This window comes from Lynx rufus, unplaced genomic scaffold (assembly GCF_022079265.1).
Source record: "Lynx rufus isolate CCGP_SWC_20201006 ecotype Redwood Valley unplaced genomic scaffold, mLynRuf1.p SCAF_8, whole genome shotgun sequence".
Taxonomy (NCBI): Eukaryota; Metazoa; Chordata; class Mammalia; order Carnivora; family Felidae; genus Lynx; species Lynx rufus.
This window is the reverse complement of record NW_025814896.1, coordinates 74,535,656-74,554,747: the sequence shown is the minus strand read 5'-3', so window position 1 is coordinate 74,554,747 and position 19,092 is coordinate 74,535,656. Positions and strand designations below refer to the sequence as shown.

At 34.6% G+C, this 19,092-nt stretch overlaps 1 protein-coding gene across 5 annotated transcripts in view; it reads left to right on the top strand.

Moving 5' to 3' along the window:
• PPP4R3B (protein phosphatase 4 regulatory subunit 3B) overlaps positions 1 to 19,092 on the top strand; it is a 65,374-nt gene that overhangs the window by 44,538 nt on the left and 1,744 nt on the right. For 3 of the 5 annotated variants that reach the window (XM_047068827.1, XM_047068825.1, XM_047068823.1), the window contains 6 exons: positions 1,335 to 1,376; positions 3,642 to 3,800; positions 7,212 to 7,381; positions 9,650 to 9,789; positions 10,190 to 10,374; positions 12,442 to 12,644. In XM_047068827.1, coding sequence (XP_046924783.1) covers positions 1,335 to 1,376; positions 3,642 to 3,800; positions 7,212 to 7,381; positions 9,650 to 9,789; positions 10,190 to 10,374; positions 12,442 to 12,644 — 899 coding nt within the window. Of the gene's footprint in view, positions 1 to 1,334; positions 1,377 to 3,641; positions 3,801 to 7,211; positions 7,382 to 9,649; positions 9,790 to 10,189; positions 10,375 to 12,439; positions 12,645 to 19,092 lie in introns of those variants that run through there. The other 2 variants (XM_047068824.1, XM_047068828.1) reach the window with 2 other exon arrangements.

The following is a 19,092-nucleotide window of genomic DNA, read 5'->3' as shown; positions in this document are numbered from 1 at the left end:
AAGAATGTATGGTATATTCATATAATGGAATACTATATAGCAATTAAAATAATTGAATTTTGATCTATCATCTGACTAGTTCCCAAAAATATATAGTTGGGTAAAACATGTTGCAGAACATTTTCATGCAGAATGGTTTCATATGTATAAATTAAAATAAATTTTTAATCTTTATTTTAAAATACTTCCAGCCATACAAAAATATTTAGATAATTGTATAACAGACCCCCATATATTTCCTGTTGGCTTTATCAAAACTAACTTGACATATTTTTCCAAATATTTTCGAAAAGAAAATAAATTACAGATTTGTTGGAGTTTCCTGTTCTCCCCACATTCTCATTTCTCCCCCATCCCTCAAGAAATGCTAAATTTGAAGTTTATCACCCCATGTCTGTTTATATTATTATGACATGTATAATGTATTATTTTTCATGTTTTCAAACTTGATAAGAATTGATTTCTGTTTTTCATATTCTGCAATTTTTTTTATTTTACTCAGTGCTTTTTAGAAATCTGTCCATATTGATAGCTAGAGTTCTTATTTTTAATCCCTACATAATATTCTCATGAGTATGTTGTAATTTAACCTTTCTGCCTCTAATGTACATTTGTTTCCAGATTTTTTATCATACACAATGCTGTGTGATAGTCTTATTTTTTTCTACACAAATGTACTGTAAGCCATGTGCCTAGAAATCAGAACTTATAATGTCTTACTTATTTTCTCAAAATTCAAAGCATAAATGACTAATTGTTAACATATGTGTTATTCTGGAGTTGAAGAAACTCCTCCGTAGAGAGACCTGTCCTAATTGTTGGAGGATGGCTAAGAGAAGTAAAAGAAGTATCATTCTTTTCTCTGGTTGTAACCTCACTTTCTTTTATCAGAATATTTGTGATATTGTCTTTTAATAATTCCTCATCTGCACCCAATTCTGTAAACAATTGCAGATACAGGTATATTTGAAGCAACTAAATTTTTTAAATTGAAATATAATTGATACACAGTGCTACGTTGAAGAGTCTATACATTAAGCTGTGCTCACCACAAGTTGTAGTTACCATCTGTCACCACACAGTGCTGTTACAGTACCATTAACTATGTTTCCTGTGCTGTACCTTTTATCCCTGTGACATACATTCCATAACTGGAACCTTGTATCTCCCTTTACTCATTTTGCCCACCCCCTTACCCTCTCCTCACAACTAATTCTTAATGGTTATTATCCAAGTAAAATGAGATTATGATCAAAGACATGCTTTGTATGTTGTAAAGTACTAGGAAAATGTGATCTAATTATTACTGAACTGACTTTAACTTTTTTTATTAGATAATATAGTTGGATCTAACAAGAACAGCACGATTTGCCCTGGTAAGTATAAATTCTTATTTTATGTACTAATACAAAGTGAAAGCTTTTTTTCCTCAGAGTATAATGCATTTATTTATACAAGGCTAGGAAAGGCGTATTTTCAAACAAATGAAATTTAAAAAATATATTTCCTTTTTTCTTTATAATAAAGAAAAGGGTCCACTTTCTCCAATATAAAAGATAGAAAACCAGTTGGAATTTTTTGTTTTTGTAAATTTAGAGCTTATTTTCTGATATTTTTTTTGAGAAGATATCTGAAAATTGAGGATTTTAGTTCATTCTTATCTTTGAAATCCTAAGGCCAGTTAGGAACTAGTATTGATGACAACATTATGCTTAGGTATTGTTTATGAATGTGAGTGTAAACACTGTTGCTTCTGCTTGGAACATGCATAGCAGGTGTGGGGCTGGGAGTATGGAAAATATGCTGTGTGCACCTAGCATCCTATCTTTTCTGCCAGGCTCATCAAAGGTCTAGGAGAGATTGGATTCAAGATATCATGAGTAATTTCATGTCCTAATTTGAGAATGTGAAAACAAGACATTTATTAACACTGCAGATCATTGTTACAAAATCTTTGTAAATAAAATTTGGGAATTGAGAGTTTAAGAGAGTTTGTTTTTTTAATGGTGAGGGACTAGTTCATATATTGGTTGTGCTGTTGGTTACACAGATTGCTCTGAAGCAAGTAAAACTCTTTACTTGCATTTAAAGTAGGAAGGATCTTGGAAATACCAGAACTGTATTTTGGTTTTTTTTTAATTTTTTTTTTTCAATGTTTATTTATTTTTGGGACAGAGAGAAACAGAGCATGAACGGGGGAGGGGCAGAGAGAGAGGGAGACGCAGAATCGGAAACAGGCTCCAGGCTCTGAGCCATCAGCCCAGACCCTGACGCAGGGCTCGAACTCACGGACCGCGAGATCGCGACCTGGCTGAAGTCGGACGCTTAACCGACTGCGCCACCCAGGCGCCCCCAGAACTGTATTTTGTATTTCTGTTTTAGTTTATTTATTTATTTTGAGGGTGGGGGAGGGGCAGAGAAAGGGAAAGAGAGAATGCCAAGCAGGCTCTGCACTCTCAGCACAGATCCAACACAGGATTTGATCACACAAACCATGAGATCATGACCTGAGCCAAAATCAAGAATCAGCCACTTAACCAACTGAACCAGCCACTTAAAAACTGAACAGGTGACCCAGTTTTTAATGGCTATTCTGTTATCAAAAGAATGCTGATTTATTCCTGATAGGATCATAGTTGCATAAAATATTTATAATGGTAATCTTCTTCAAAAATACAATAGTTGGACTAGATTTACTCTGTAAAGCTGTAATTACAAAATTTCCTCACGGCTTAATATTTCTTGCCTAAAACATTTGTAATAGGTGTGGGTAATTGTTGACATGAGCCTTTGACATACATTCAATTTTGATGTTCAGGAAACAATTTGAAATCTCATGAATGTATACACCAAAGTCTCTTGAGGGAAAAAAAACAGTGTAGTTTATTTCAGTAGGCATCTCATGGATATCATGATTTGATGTTAAAATGATTATTGTTAAAAATAAATATTGATGTAATATTTTTCACTTGATGTTCAAATAGCCAAAAATGTCCTTTCCTTAAAGGTGTCTTTAAAGAAAGCATATTGGGGCGCCTGGGGGGCTCAGTCGGTCGAGTGCCCTACTTCGGCTCAGGTCATGATCTCATGATTCGTCAGTTTGAGCCCCGCGTCTGGCTTGCTCCTGTCAACACAGAGTCTGCTTCCGATCCTCTGTCCCCCTGTGCCCCTCCCCCACTCGTGAAAGCACACTCGCTCTCTTTCTCTCAAAAATGAATTTTTAAAACATACTTATTTTACTGGGGAAATTTATATTGCACCATGTGATGGGCAAAAAGTTTGAGCTATTTACTGTGGACTCTTTTTATCGGTTAATTAATAGTAATAGCACATATTAAGGAAACGCTACTAAGAAGATCTCAGTGCAATGACGGTTTTCTTATCATGTTTGTAGATTTTTATTTAGACTTTCTTTCCTCTTATACAAGAGCCTTAGAAAGTATCCATTTAGTCAGTAAAACTGATAATACTTTTGGGGAGTCTGCTAATGAAAAAGTAAAAATCCATAGCTTCTTTAATTGATATAAAAATGAGGAGCAAATAGAATTTTACTGTTGCTCTAAAATCTAGGACATAAGCTTTATTCTATTTAGATGAATTGCGATATTTATTTTATTTTCATATGATGACTTTCTTTGTAGATAATTATCAAACAGCACAGCTGCTTGCCTTAATTTTAGAACTACTCACATTTTGCGTGGAACATCACACATACCACATAAAAAACTATATTATGAACAAGGACTTGCTAAGAAGAGTCTTGGTCTTGATGAATTCAAAGCACACTTTCCTGGCCTTGTGTAAGTAACACTTTAAATGAATGTTCTTGTAAAATATCTTAAGGAACAACATTTTTAATAGAGATAAGCCCTGAAGTTACCCATTGGACTTTATTTTTTTTAGCAATATATATGCTATTAAAGAGATGATTTTATGAGAAGTACTAATCTTTTATTTAAAGGACAGGAGGAATAGGTCATGGTGCTTCCCACCCACATATTACTCACATTTGGATTGAATTGGCTTAAGTCGTGATACAATAGCATGTACAACAACAGCGTTTCACTAATAGAACAAGTCCTACTGTCTTTTACATCCGCTTCATTACACTGTCATTCATTGGTGACTTTTTTTTATACTTTTGAGATATAGCCTTGAAATATTTTTCTGTAACTCGGGTTATTTATTGAACTTGTAAAAATAATTTAGGAGTAGTCCCCCTCAGTAGACCAATTGAACCGGTAATAATCAAACTTAAATGCCAGTATTTGCTTCAGTTGATGGTTGCCAAACTTTTAACTTTCCTTTCCTCTTCACAATTTTATCTGCAAATAGAGATAAACTAACAACTTCCTCTCTCCAAATAAAAAGAGCTTTGTGTGTTTTTTCTGAGCATAAAAATCATAGATAAAATGTAAACATTTAATATAGAGAGAAAATATTAATCCCCCAACCATTATTTTTAAGGCCTTAAAAGTAGCCACCATTAACAGCCTGCACAATTTTTTTCTGTATCCGTAAAAATTTATATAAACATATTTACAGTTATAGGTTACAGTTATAGGTATTTTTTATTTTTATCCAAAAAAGGATCATATTAACATACTTGTCAGTCCCTTAGTCTTACTCTAGGTGATTGAATATAGTCTCAACTAAGTTGTTTTCCTAAATGTAGCTGAGTAACATTTGATGGAGTGGCTCTTCCACAATTTATTCTGCCATTCTGCAGTGTACAGATTATGGGATTGTTTTGGTATTTTGCCACTCCAAACAACATTGTAGTAAATAGTCTAGTATATGAATCTTTTAAGTATTGGTTTATTTCCATAGTGTAGATTCCCAATAATTCTATTGCCAGAAAAGAATGTTTATATAGTTTTAATGTATCCTTTTAAATTTGAGTTTAACATACAGCCTCCAGATAACTTTCCCAAAAGATTGAAGCACTTGACACTCTGGCAGCATTCAGTTTTACTGGCTCCTAAAATGTTAGGAGGCAGATGATGGGAAATGTGGTATTCCACTTGTGTTTTAATTTATGTTTTCTTTGGCAGCATACTTTCATGTTTTAGTGTTTTTGAATTTTATCTGTTGTGGATTGTCTGTTACCTTTTTCTTAGAGCTCATTTTATATTAGAGATACCAGTAATATATCATGTTTGGGGGGGAAAATGTCCCAGTCTCATTTGTCTTTCACATTTACCTTTATTTTATTTTTTGACATAACAATTTTAAAATTCTCCCTGATGAAAAATATGTCTTCTTTTTATGAGTTTTGAGGATTTTGTCTTGCTTAGGAACATCTATGTCCTAAGATTATACAAATAAAATATCCTCCTGATTTTACTTCTGATATTTTTATTATTTCATTTTTTACTAATATATGTAATACATTTGAGGTTTGTTTTTGTATATGGTTTGGAGGGTCTTGCTTTGTTTTCTTCTAGATGGATAGCCAATTGTGCCCATCCTCTTATTAAATAAACTATATTTTTCTTACTGAATGAAAGTTTCTCTTTTGTTATCCAGTAAGTTACCACATATATCTTGTGTCTTACTTCTGGACTAATATTTTTAAATCTGTTACTTTACTAGACGAAATAAATGGGAAAGTTTATTCTTAGTCCACTATGGCATCTTTGTTGTAAAGTTAATTATCTGCTAAGTCCCTCCTCACTTTTCGTTTTCATAATTTTCTTGGTTCGTGGACACTTGTTCTTCCACAGTAACTTAAAAATAATTTTATCTAGTTCATCCTGATCACATTTACATTAAATTTTTATATTAATTTTCAGAAGATGGATGTTCTCATGATAGGTGTTCTTATGTGGCTTTCTGTAGCCAGTGCTTAGGGATGACTGCAGAGTCATTTCTTTATGTGGATATGCCATAAGTGAACAAATCTCCAGTATTTACATGTTTACATTGCTTCAAGATTTCCATTATAATTAGCAGTGTAGTTGTAACTATATCCTACCATTCACCAGCAGTGTATGACAGTGCTCACATCTTTACTGGTGCTTCAGTCTTTTTAATCTTAAGTAAGTATTTCTTGTTCTGCTACAAAGAATAGGTGTTGTTAGAAGTCTAGCACTTCTCTTCACACTTGTTTAGTGTTACAGTCATCCTACATTTAGACCTTACATGGCCTGTTTCTGTTTTATTCTCAGATAATATTAGGAACCTCTTTTGACAGACACAACTTCTTTTAATGACTTCCATCTGTGAACAGTGGGTTGAAATGAGAGACTGAACATTTCAGTATTCTAAAATGTGAAAAGCCAGATGATACTGCTTATTTGTTACTCTGTTGTTCTTTTACAAGTACAGCCTGATCTGCTATGGCAAAACAGCTCATAAGCAGTTGGTAAACAAGGAAATGACATTATAATGTGTAGGTAGCGTCAGTTCACAGATGCTTTTTCCAAGGCAAAGAGAACTGAAATGGTGGGAGTGGAACTGTAGCTTTCATCAGAAAAGTAAAAGACCGGGGCGCCTGGGTGGCGCAGTCGGTTAAGCGTCCGACTTCAGCCAGGTCACGATCTCGCGGTCCGTGAGTTCGAGCCCCGCGTCGGGCTCTGGGCTGATGGCTCAGAGCCTGGAGCCTGTTTCCGATTCTGTGTCTCCCTCTTTCTCTGCCCCTCCCCCGTTCATGCTCTGTCTCTCTCTGTCCCAAAAATAAATAAACGTTGAAAAAAAAAAAAAAGTAAAAGACCTTCAGCCCTCCTCTTAAGCTGGCAGCAGGAACCCCTTTGGCTTTATTTTCAGGAAATCACAAAGAAGTACCTACCTGCAGAGAGGCAAGGCCGTCTTGACAGGCTACACCGCTGCTTCGCCCACCTTCGTGACGGACAGCCCTGCGCTGGTCCTGAGCTGCTGTCACTGTACTGTCTTCATGTCCACCAGCACTGCTCCCAGTACTGCCGGCATCGGCAGCCTGTGCTTTCTATATGTTTTTTAATCTCTATATCATGGAGCTACCTGCCTGAATAGTTTATTTATCTCCTAAATACCAATTATTGGACTTTTTGCTAGCTACCAGAGAAGTTTATACAAGTTTAAGTGGTCTCTCCCTAACTTATTTTTTCCTTCAAAACCCAATTATTTTTAGTACACAGTGTTTACTTTTTATTTTAGAAGTATACATTCTTTATACTTCCCAATAATTATTAATAAATTATCAATTTGTTCCCTGTATTATTTTTAATTAGGTGCTCTTCGTTTTATGAGGCGGATAATTGGCCTTAAAGATGAATTTTATAATCGTTACATCACGAAGGGAAATCTTTTTGAGCCAGTTATAAATGCTCTCCTGGATAACGGAACTCGGTACAATCTGTTGAATTCAGCTGTCATTGAGTTATTTGAATTTATAAGAGTGGTAAGTTTATAGTAAAGGCTTCTTAACAAAATAATTATATGTTTAGCAATGTTAATATTCTAAACTGTGAAATTGAGCATAGTATTTTAACCCATGTTTACTGTGTATTATTTTTATTGGCCAAATGTTTTAGGATTATATTTGGCATATGTATGTAGACTTTTCAGTCAAGCATGCCATTCAATGATGTGATCTCTCTGATCTGTTGTAGGGGTAGTGATAAATATAGAAAGGTTGAAAATAATTACTTTGGTAAACTTTGATGGAAGATGTATAAAAGGTAGGCTTTTATCATGGAATTTTAAGTTGAAGAGACCAGGAAGTAGGCAGACCACTCCAACTGCCTTATTTTATAGATGAGGTACTTGAGTCATCCAAACTGATTTGAGTGATTGATTCAAGAGCATCCATTTGGTTAGGAGCACAGTCAGAGCTTGAAGATAGGTCACAGCTCGCTTTGGGGCAACATAAGATTTGTCATAAAAAGATCTGGAGAGAACTGTATGTGAGCAACAGGGATAAGACAGGTAACTGTAGAACCAGTACAATAAATTTACCCTCTCCCACACAATGAAATCATTCCACCAGGGCAAATGGCCACGTGGTTAGAAAGAATTTGAAAAAAAGAAAATCAGAGCTAGAAATTCATTCTCTAGTTGTGTGTGTTACAAATCACATTTCTGATCATGATATGCTATTCTCAGATAAAGATGATTTGGCTAACTGGATTATTTTTCTAATAATAGTCACTTGCTAAGAGTATGGTTTTCAAAAGGATGAAGAGGATAGAAGTACTCTTTAGCCTTAGAAAAGAGGGAACATAGTTAACTAGCTCACCAAGTATCTGAACCCCAGTTCACAGTGCACTGTTCTAATGAATAGAGATTGACTTTTGTATTTTTTTCCTTAAAATTTTTGGTGAGATACTGATAAAATGAATTGTAGGGTAACAACCCCATCCCTATTCCTATGATTGAATTTGTTTTTCAGAAAATAATTTTGGGTAGTTGATAAATGTACATTGAATCCCAAAACTTGACTCATCTTTTTGTTTAGGGTATAGTACAGAACCATTTTACCTGGGTTTCTAATATTTCTTAATTGAGATTTACAGGAGAACTAATTTAAAGACTTAAAATCCTTAAAAGAAACAGTTTGTGGTATATCTTTTTTTTTTTAAAGCTTATTTGAAAGAGAGAGAGAGAGAGCCCACGTGTGCACGCCTGAGTGGGGGAGGGGAGGAGAGAGAGACTCCCAAACAGGCTCTGTGCTGTCAGGATGGATCCTGACTTGGGGCTTGATCTCAGGAACCATGAGAATCAAGAGTTGGGCACTTAACTGACTGAGTCACCCAGGTGTCCCTATTATGGTGTATCTTTTAAAGAAGTGGCATGTATATTTTTTACTAATATTAAATTCCTGAATGACGACTTCTCTTATTAATAATAAAAATATTATTCAGGCACCTGCTTGAGATTCTGTCTCTGTTTCTCTCTCTTTCTGCCCTTTCCCCACTTGGGCACACACTCTTTCTCAAAATTACAAATAAATAAACTTTTTTTTTAATGAGCCTGCTTCACACTCAGGTATTTGGAATGATTATTTAGAATGGTTCATATAGAATTTAGAAGTTATTGCTGTCAGTTTATTTCACAAAAATTATACCATTGGAAGACTGGAAATAGGTGGAATTCAAGTTAACAGTTGATCATATCTGTACATGTAATATAGTCAAAGGAGTCTGTGTTTATTATTTAGGTAAGGCTTCTTACCAGTTAAAGAAGGAGTCATTAAGTAACACCTAACATTTTGTTGAAAATATAATTTAAAAAAAAAAGAATATAATTTTCTAACTGGCTGTGTGCTCTGGATCAGGCCATCTAACCTCTGACATCTTCAATTTTCCTTCTCTGTAAAATGGGAGTAATGAACCCTATTTCATAGAATTGTTAGGGGGATCAAGTGAAAGTATATGTTAAAGTGCTTTTTAAATTGTGAAGTGCTACATAAATGGAAAAAATAAACAAGATATAAACTAAATCTGTTTACTTTCAGATGTTTAGTAGCCCCCCCAAAAAGGCTTCTTTTTTATTCCAAGTTTTCTGAGGAGGCCTGGCTCATGTATAAAGAAACTAGGACACTTATTTTTGGAATGCGATTTTGAAAAATCTTTTTTGGTCAGCTTTGGAACTGTAAAAAAGTTTCTTTAAGTTTTTCTCCTAACAGTCATTGAATTACATTTGAATTGTAAATTTTGTCCTTATACAGGAAGATATCAAGTCTCTTACTGCACATATAGTTGAAAACTTTTATAAAGCACTTGAATCAATTGAATATGTTCAGACATTCAAAGGATTGAAGACTAAATATGAGCAAGAAAAAGACAGACAAAATCAGAAACTGAACAGGTATTGTTTTAAGTATATTGCATCTATAGTTTATATAATTATATCCAAAATCATCTTTTGTTTGGATCTGACATAATAAATTTACCCAGGAGCATTCTTTCCATCATTAGATAGTACAGAGTCTTAAAGAAGGGTAGGATATTCTCCTTACCAGAATCTTTTATGTGAAAAATGACTGCTTTGTATCATAACTCAAGGTAAATTTTTAGTTTAGTTTGCAATATCCTTAAATAGTTTGGGATATTTTCTGGTTACATCTTGTATCACAGTTGAGGTGGTTATGATATAAATTATACTCAGTTAAAATTACTTTAGCTCCTCTTGGTTATACATATTTATTCTCAAATTTAATCTGGTTACAAACTTTAAGTCATTAGTATTTGTGGTATGTTTCTTACAGTGTACCATCTATATTGCGTAGTAACAGATTTCGCAGAGATGCAAAAGCCTTGGAAGAGGATGAAGAAATGTGGTTTAATGAAGATGAAGAGGAGGAAGGAAAAGCAGTTGTGGCACCAGTAGAAAAATCTAAGCCAGAAGATGATTTTCCAGATACTTATGAAAAATTTATGGAGACCAAAAAAGGTATTAAAATTTTAAGTTTTTGAATAGTGCATCATTTTTAAATACAGAAATTATTGAGTTGTCTGTGAAGATTTGGCCATAGTATATAAAGTATGAAAGATATGAATTTTATAGTGACATGTGACCTTTTAAAATTTCCACATCTTTTTCCAAAGCTGGGACTTATTTTCATGTTTAAAATGTTTTTCTTGAAACTTGTCATTTTGTGATGCCCTTCATTTACTATTTAGAAATTATATTTTCTGAAATTATTATATTTTCTACTTAATACATTGTCTTCTGTGAATAATCTTGGATTTATTTCTGTACTGAAATCCTCAATAATAATAGAGACCATATAGATCCATAGAAACTTTCCAGAGCACTCTGCCTTTTCCAGCTGAGGAAACTAAGCTCAGAGAAGTAACTTTGCTCTTTGAAATTTTAAAATCATTATAAAAATTTAATAAAGATACGTTATCAAGGGAAGAGAAATGAAAGTAAAATTTCCCATCCTTCAAATAGTTTAACTTGTTTTTAAAACTGAGATCTTGGGGCGCCTGGGTGGCGCAGTCGGTTAAGCGTCCGACTTCAGCCAGGTCACGATCTCGCGGTCCGTGAGTTCGAGCCCCGCGTCGGGCTCTGGGCTGATGGCTCAGAGCCTGGAGCCTGTTTCCGATTCTGTGTCTCCCTCTCTCTCTGCCCCTCCCCCGTTCATGCTCTGTCTCTCTCTGTCCCAAAAATAAATAAACGTTGAAAAAAAAAAAAATTTTAAAAAACTGAGATCTTACTTAGCTTTCAAAAGAACGAATCACTTTAATTCTATGGCCTAAAAAATTACCATTATTGGAGTACTGCCCTCCATATATCATATAAATGTTTAATACAAATTTACATTTTGAAAAGCAAAGCATTTCCTGGACTTCATATAAAGTTCGTGATTTTGAATGTGAGGTATTCTAAAGGCAATTCTCCTTAGATAGTGTTTTATTGATTTATTACATTTTTCCTGAAACCGTTGTTCCCAGCATCATTCATCATGTACTCGTTAATGCTCTTAGTTCTGTTTACTTCAGCCTGGGGGAGCAAATAGCCCATTAAAATGTCCTAAGGAATAGGTGGTAATTTTTGGTGACCTAATTCTTCTACCTTTACTCATTACAGGCACTACCCTGACTGCCGTGGAAAGGGGCAGTGAGGCCGTGCTTGAAGCACCACATCCACTCAAGAATCATACACAAAAACAGCAACCAGATATGAAAGGATAGTAGATACCTATGTCATAAGAGAAACAGATAAAGGAACCTGGAATATTCAGGAAATAAGAGACTGATAGATATGATCATATCGTCTTTAAGCATTTAAAATACTGACTTGTGGGAGGGATTATCAGGTTTTCACAAGGACTATAGGAATATAGGATCAGTGCAGTGAGTAGAAGCTGCAAAGAGACAGTAAAAGGAAGTCAGGCAGGTAATGAATCCTTGATGTGTCCTAGATACAGCAGTGTAGAATTCTAGTGTAGGATGGCAGATTCTGGTATATAATTCTTAAGATCCTTTCTAATCCTGAGATTTCTAAGATTCCAGCTAATTAAAGACTTACCACTGTACACATCATGCTGTACTCTTATAAAGCAGAGGCAATGATTTATAAGTTTTATTTTTTTTTGAATTTATATTTTTTCCCAATATATGAAATTTATTATCAAATTGGTTTCCATACAACACCCAGTGCTCATCCCAAAAGGTGCCCTCCTCAATACCCATCACCCACCCTCCCCTCCCACCCCCCATCAACCCTCAGTTGGTTCTCAGTTTTTAAGAGTCTCTTATGCTTTGGCTCTCTCCCACTCTAACCTCTTTTTTTTTTTTCCTTCCCCTCCCCCATGGGTTCCTGTTAAGTTTCTCAGGATCCACATAAGAGTGAAAACATATGGTATCTGTCTTTCTCTGTATGGCTTATTTCACTTAGCATACACTCTCCAGTTCCATCCACATTAATGATTTATAAGTTTTAAAGTTACTGTGCTTTTCAGATGCTTTGCTTAGGAATCTTTACTAAAAAAGATTTAAAATTTTGCTTTAGCAAAAGAAAGTGAAGACAAAGAAAACCTTCCCAAAAGGACATCATCTAGTGGCTTCAAATTTACTTTCTCCCACTCTGCCAGTGCTGCTAATGGAACAAACAGTACAAACAGTAAATCTGTAGTGGCTCAGACACCACCAGCAAGTTCTAATGGATCCTCTTCCAAAACTACAAACTTGGCCACATCAGTAACAGCCACCAAGGTATGTGAAACTATTCTATACACAAACTTTGCTTTTTCCATCTTTAAAATTATTTCATGTTTACTGAAGGAAATTTGGATAATAAAAATAATTTCAAAGAAGAAAGTTTTGCTCGCTGTCATCAGAGAACATGACTGCTAATATTTGATTCTTCTTTAGGTATATGGGTTTATCAGACATGTAATTAAACAGTTTTGTATCTTGCTTTTATTTATTTGTTAAAAGAATTTTTCTTTGTTACTTAAATACTGTTGATGACCACAGAATTTCATTTTATTTATCTGTATCATAATATTTGTAAGCAACACACCCAGTAATATTTTGGAGCACATAAGTTGATTCTGCTATTTCATTGATGGGACTGCTGGTATTGTTGCATTTTAAGCTATTTTCTTGGATAGATGCATAAAGGAATGTTTTCATACATATTATCAGATACATCCAGAATGTCTATACCAGCTTATGTTACTATAAGCATTGTATGAGTGTGCTTGGCTCACTGCAGCTTTGCCAGTGTTGTTAAATTTATTTTTAATCTTTGCCCATTAGGTTGCATAGACAGAATAGATCTCTTTCCCAATTGTGTGTCTTGTGTTAGTAGCAACGTTGATTATTAGCCTTTTGAATTTGCTCTTCTGCAAGTTGTCTTTTCATAGTCTTGTCTTTTTAAAATTGGCTTATGTTTTTCTTAATATGAATGAATCTTCAGTTATAAGGATATTAGCCTTTTTGTTACTTGCATAGCATATGTATTTCCCATTGGTTACTGTTTTATATAAACAAGTTTAAATTTTATATAAAACTCTCTTCTTTCATTTATATTGTTATTATACGCAACCATCCTTTTCCCCAAAAAGGAGTGGCATAAAATAAAAAGGCATAAATATAAGACAACTGTTAGGAGAAGAGTAGAAGGACAAGAGGAGGGAAATGTTATAGTAGTAGAAAACCTAATCTTAAGTGATGCATCTAGTTTTGAACACAAAATACAATTTGAATTTATTGTTTTACAAAAATGTGGAGTCTAGTCAGTATTGCATTGAGGTAGGCTCTTGACTAAAGATCACAGAAGTAGCATTGTCAGTGAGATTCTGCTTTTGAAACATTTTATGTTTTTTAACTAGAAGTTTTAAAATTAATTTTCCCTTCTTGATAGGACAATTTAATGTAATATTTGTGATACTATAGTAAGAATATTTGCTGTGGAGTTCAATTGTTTGGGTTCAAATCTTGGCTTTGCCTCTTTCTAGGCTGTTTGACCTTGAGTAAATTATTAAATCTCTCACAACCTTAGTTTTTTTCATTATAAACAAGGATAAAAGAGCACCTACTCTAAAGGCATGTTGTAAATATTAAATTTTTTAATAAGTGTAAAGAGCTTAGAACACTATTTGCACCCTCTCAATATAGACTTTTTTTTTTTTTTAATCAAAGCAGTACATGCACTTACTGTCAAAAGTCAAAGTAGTATTAAAATGTTGAGGGAAAAAATCAGTCCTTTTTCCTTTCCACAGAGATAGCTTAAAACTCTTGTACCTTCTATTTCTAAGTAATATGTTAATACTTCTGTGTTGTTTTGCCAAGTTTAGACCTAATTTATTCTTGTTATGGTAGGTAAGAATTTAGCATGTGAACAGTCCTTACCACACCCTCACCCTTATTTCTTCTCTCACAATTTTTGGTTAAATAATTGATAATTTTATTGCTGTGATGACAATATAAATGTTCTTTGTGAATTTTTTCCTGGTCTTTTTTCCTATACTGTATTTTTCTTGGTAACTTTTCTCTTTCTAGAGTAAATAATGGCCACCATTTTTTCATTTGTTGCAGTAGTTAGGTGCCTGTCACTAATTCTTTCACTACCTCTCAGGTTAGTTTCCACATAGTATCCCCTGTGGAGACCTCTGTCTTGAAGCCTCCCTTCCAGTTCCAGCTTAGATCGGTTGCTGTCTAGATTTGCTGCACAGCTTTTGTCTTATGGCTGCCTCAGCCATCATCCTAGTACTTCTTTTGCCTCTCTTTTTCTTGGATTGTTTCCTGCATCTCATGTCTCTGGACTCTTTCTTGATTTTCCCTCCCATTTTGGTGGAACATATCCTCTAATAATTGTTTTCTAAAAAAAAAAAAAAAAATGCCATGAGAGGTAAAATTTGAGACCTTCATGTATGAAGATATGTTGATTCTGTCTTCATACTTGACTGACAGTTTAACTGAATATAGAACCAGGTTGGAAATAATTTTCTTTTAAAAATTTGAAGTTACTGTTATCAAGTAATCTGAAGACATTCTTATTTATGGTCCTTTGTGTGTGCTATTTTATTTTCTTCTTGGAAGCAGCCAAACAGTCATGTCCTTCAATTTGAGGACATTTGTGCTATTTCACTATTAACTTATTGTTTGGATGTTGGGCCTTCTAGGTTTAGCTTACAATTTTCATAATTTTCCTCGCTTATTACTCATTTTTTAAATCTTCTTGTTCTACTTTCTGGGTTATTTCTTAGAGTTCTTAATTTATTATCCTTCCAGATAATTTTTTACTTATGACCGAGCAAAATGAAATGCAAGCACTAACACATTTTTTACCCTTTTGACACTAACAGCAGATTGCCGTATCTGTCTACATCTTTTGGGGGGACAAGGAGAAAACAGTGATTGTTCTTGGAAAATAAATTGTTCAGTCACTCTAGACTATGACAGAAGTTTGAAATTAAGCAAGATAGGAGTTTACGGAAGTGAAACTAGTTAAATTGGCTCTCAGCCTTTTCCAACAAAGTGTAGCCACATTTCTAAGTGGTGGCAGGTTCTTTATCAGCAGTGCCCTGTTTAACCATTTTCACTGTCTTGTTTATTGCTGTAATCAAATTGATTGGTTCTTAAATAGATCAGATGTGAACTTTTCTAATTCTCCTTTGCAAGGCATCCTAAAGTTCTAATATATTTTTTAAAATTGCATTCTTTGAGGGGTGCCTGGGTGGCTCAGTCTCAGTGGGTTAAACGTCCACCTTCACCTCAAGTCATGATCTCACAGTTCCATGAGTTCGGGCCCCACATTGGACTTTCTGCAGTCAGGACAGAGCCTGCTTTGGATCCTTTGTCTCCCTATCTCTGCCCCTCCCCTCTCATGTTCTCTCTCTCTCCCTCTCTCAGAAATAAAAAGCATTTTTTAAAAAATTGCATTCTTTGAAAACTTGATAGTTTTCAAGGCTGGTAAGACATTAGCTACTAATGAAATTACAAAGTTTTTTTTTAGCTGTAGAGCTATAAAACATGCACGTTTTCCTTGAAGAAAAATAGTTACAAAAAAAAAAAAAAATGAAATCAGAATGGGAAACTATTAGTAGGCAGCCAAAACAAACACTTCTTTTGCCCCAGATTAACGAAAGAGAACACTGCTCTTGCTTTTTTCACATAACACATAACAGACTTATCTGGGTGAGCTTTCCGTATCAGGATATAAAAGAACTTCCTCCATAGAATTCCAGCGTATGATACACTTCAATTTATGACTAACCCTATTGACGCATTTAAAAAAATTTTAATGTTTATTAATTTGGGAGGGAGGGAGAAAGAGGGAATCCGAAGCAGGCTCCAGGCTCTCAGCTGTCAGCACAGAGCCCCACACGAGGCTTGAACTCACAAACCACAAGATCGTGACCTGAGCCGAAGTCGGAGGCTTAACGGACTGAGCCACCCAGGCGCCCCCCGCCCCCCATTGATGCATTTTAAACTTGTTTCCAGCCTTTTGCAGTTAAAACAATTGTATGTGACTTTCTACACAAAATATTTCATATACATGTGTAATTTTTTTTTTTTTTTTTTAGTTTATTTAGTTTTGAGAGAAAACGCAAGTAGGAGAAGGGCAAAGAGAGAGAGGGAGACATAGAATCTGAGGCAGGCTCCAGGCTCTGAGCTGTCAGCACAGAGCCTGAAGCAGGGCTCGAAACCATGAACCAGGAGATCATGACTTGAGCCAAAGTCAGACACTTAACTGACTAAGCCACCCAGGCACCCCCTTATACGTATCTCTGTATAGAATGTACATTTACAGTTTATCAGATTTACTCAGTAAAATGCAAATAACTAGGTAGGTTCTTAACATGGTATGTATGGCTGATACCAAAAGCTAGCTTTATACTTAAGAAAATATTAGCAGTGTTCCTACCAGAGTTGGGGACAAGGTAGGATACCACTATGATTGCTGTAATTTAACCATTGTTCCTGGGTATTAGCCAATCCAGTTAGGTGAGATAAAGAAATTAAAGCTATAAAAATTAGAAGATGTAAAAGCTATCACTCCTGCTGATGATTTTTAAAAATTTTATTAATCATGTTTATGGAAGATCTGTCCTTTGTTTTTTGCATAGAGGATAATTCTTGAATTCTCTCTCCTTAGAATTTTTTAACATGATGAATTAATAGTTTAAGTCCAGAATCTGTCAAATTGTTTACAGGGTGCACCTCTGGATTACAGGTCTTTTTACTTCCAATATTTCACATTTTATATTTTTATTCTTTTCAGTAAACATGATTTTTTTTACTATATAGGAGTTTGTTTATGGTATAGATATAGAGATAAAATTGAAATTATGTAGGTGAGTGTTTCAGATAGACTATTTCTTTTTTTTTTTTTATATATATATATATGAAATTTATTGACAAATTGGTTTCCATACAACACCCAGTGCTCATCCCAAAAGGTGCCCTCCTCAATACCCATCACCCACCCTCCCCTCCCTCCCACCCCCCATCAACCCTCAGTTTGTTCTCAGTTTTTAAGAGTCTCTTATGCTTTGGCTCTCTCCCACTCTAACCTCTTTTTTTTTTTTTTCCTTCCCCTCCCCCATGGGTTCCTGTTAAGTTTCTCAGGATCCACATAAGAGTGAAACCATATGGTATCTGTCTTTCTCTGTATGGCTTATTTCACTTAGCATCACACTCTCCAGTTCCATCCATGTTGCTACAAAAGGCCATATTTCATTTTTTCTCATTGCCACATAGTATTCCATTGTGTATATATACCACAATTTCTTTATCCATTCATCAGTTGACTATTTCTTAAAAAGTCATTTTAAATGTTACCCATTGGGAACTGAAATGTTTGTACATTATGATATATAATCTGTAATCCCTAAGCATAATTAAAACTTTCCTCAATAACTTGTTATCTTTGTGAATATCAGACTGGTGTCTTTTTATAAGGTAATAATGTCTTCTATCTCCTCTCATCTAACTTGTTTGGCTTGAAACCAAATAAATAAGAATGATATTAGTAATAGCAGCTAATAGCAGTTACTGAACACTAACTACATACTAACCACTGTGCCCAGTGCTTTTTATGTTTTATTTTCAATTTAATTTTCAAAATAGTTCAGTGAGGTGTAAGTACTATTAATACCAATTTTACAGATAATGAAAATGAGGCATAGAGATACTAAATCACTTGCCCACAGTCATGTACCTAAAAAATGGTGGCCTTGGAATTTGAAGTCAGGCAGACTACAATCAAATACATTCTTAACAATTTAGCCATATTACCTCTTGCTTATCAAACTTAAGACTTGTGTGTTATTAAGCTGAGAAGACAGCAGAAAGATGCTCACGTAAATATATGTTACAAAGAAGTTTGATTTAATTCCCAGACTTTCTGATAACTCTTTCTAGCTGCTCAGAGACCTTTGTTGATTAACATTACAGTGGTTCAGTTATGTTTTGGCAAAGTGTTACTGCCAGATGTCTGGGTTCTTTAGACATGAAGCTACGTAGCTGTGAAGTAGGAGTTATTTCTATTGTATTTGAGGTCTGAAGGGTTTAAACTAAATTCATTGTTTACAGCAGCCTTTTAACCTGTGGGATATACATACTAACTTCATGGTGTCGGTTCAAAATGAACACAGACCTGAGAACATGTAATTTTCTGGGTAGAATGTGTAGAGCTTTAATACGATTTTCAAAGGGATCCATTACACATAAAAGACCAAACACCTGAATTACCTCATCTTTTCTTTTGGTTAGAGAAAGGTAACCCTAAATTTTTTAGTTATTAGTTGTATGACCCACTTCATGTGTTCTTTATCATCAAAAGCAGAATGAAAACAGTGGTGTGCACATAGTGATGAAATACATGAAGAACAGAGGCGAAAAGGAGGCTACTTGTCACTATTTTATAGTTTAAACATAGAGATGAACTAGTTCATCTCCAAGGTCCTTCCAGCTCACTCCTTCCAGTATCCTGATGATTTGTGAGTTCTACTTTTTGGAGATAATACTTTTCCACAGTGAAATTTTGCCGAATTGAATTGTGAGGTGTCATTAAAAATCCAAGGGCTGAATAAAAAAGTTGAGGGTAATAACTTAAGAGTGCCACCAACTAGTACCAAGTGTTCATAATTTTCAAGCAGTTACTGTATCAAATTTATGTTTGAGATATATATGATTAGAAAAGTTGTGA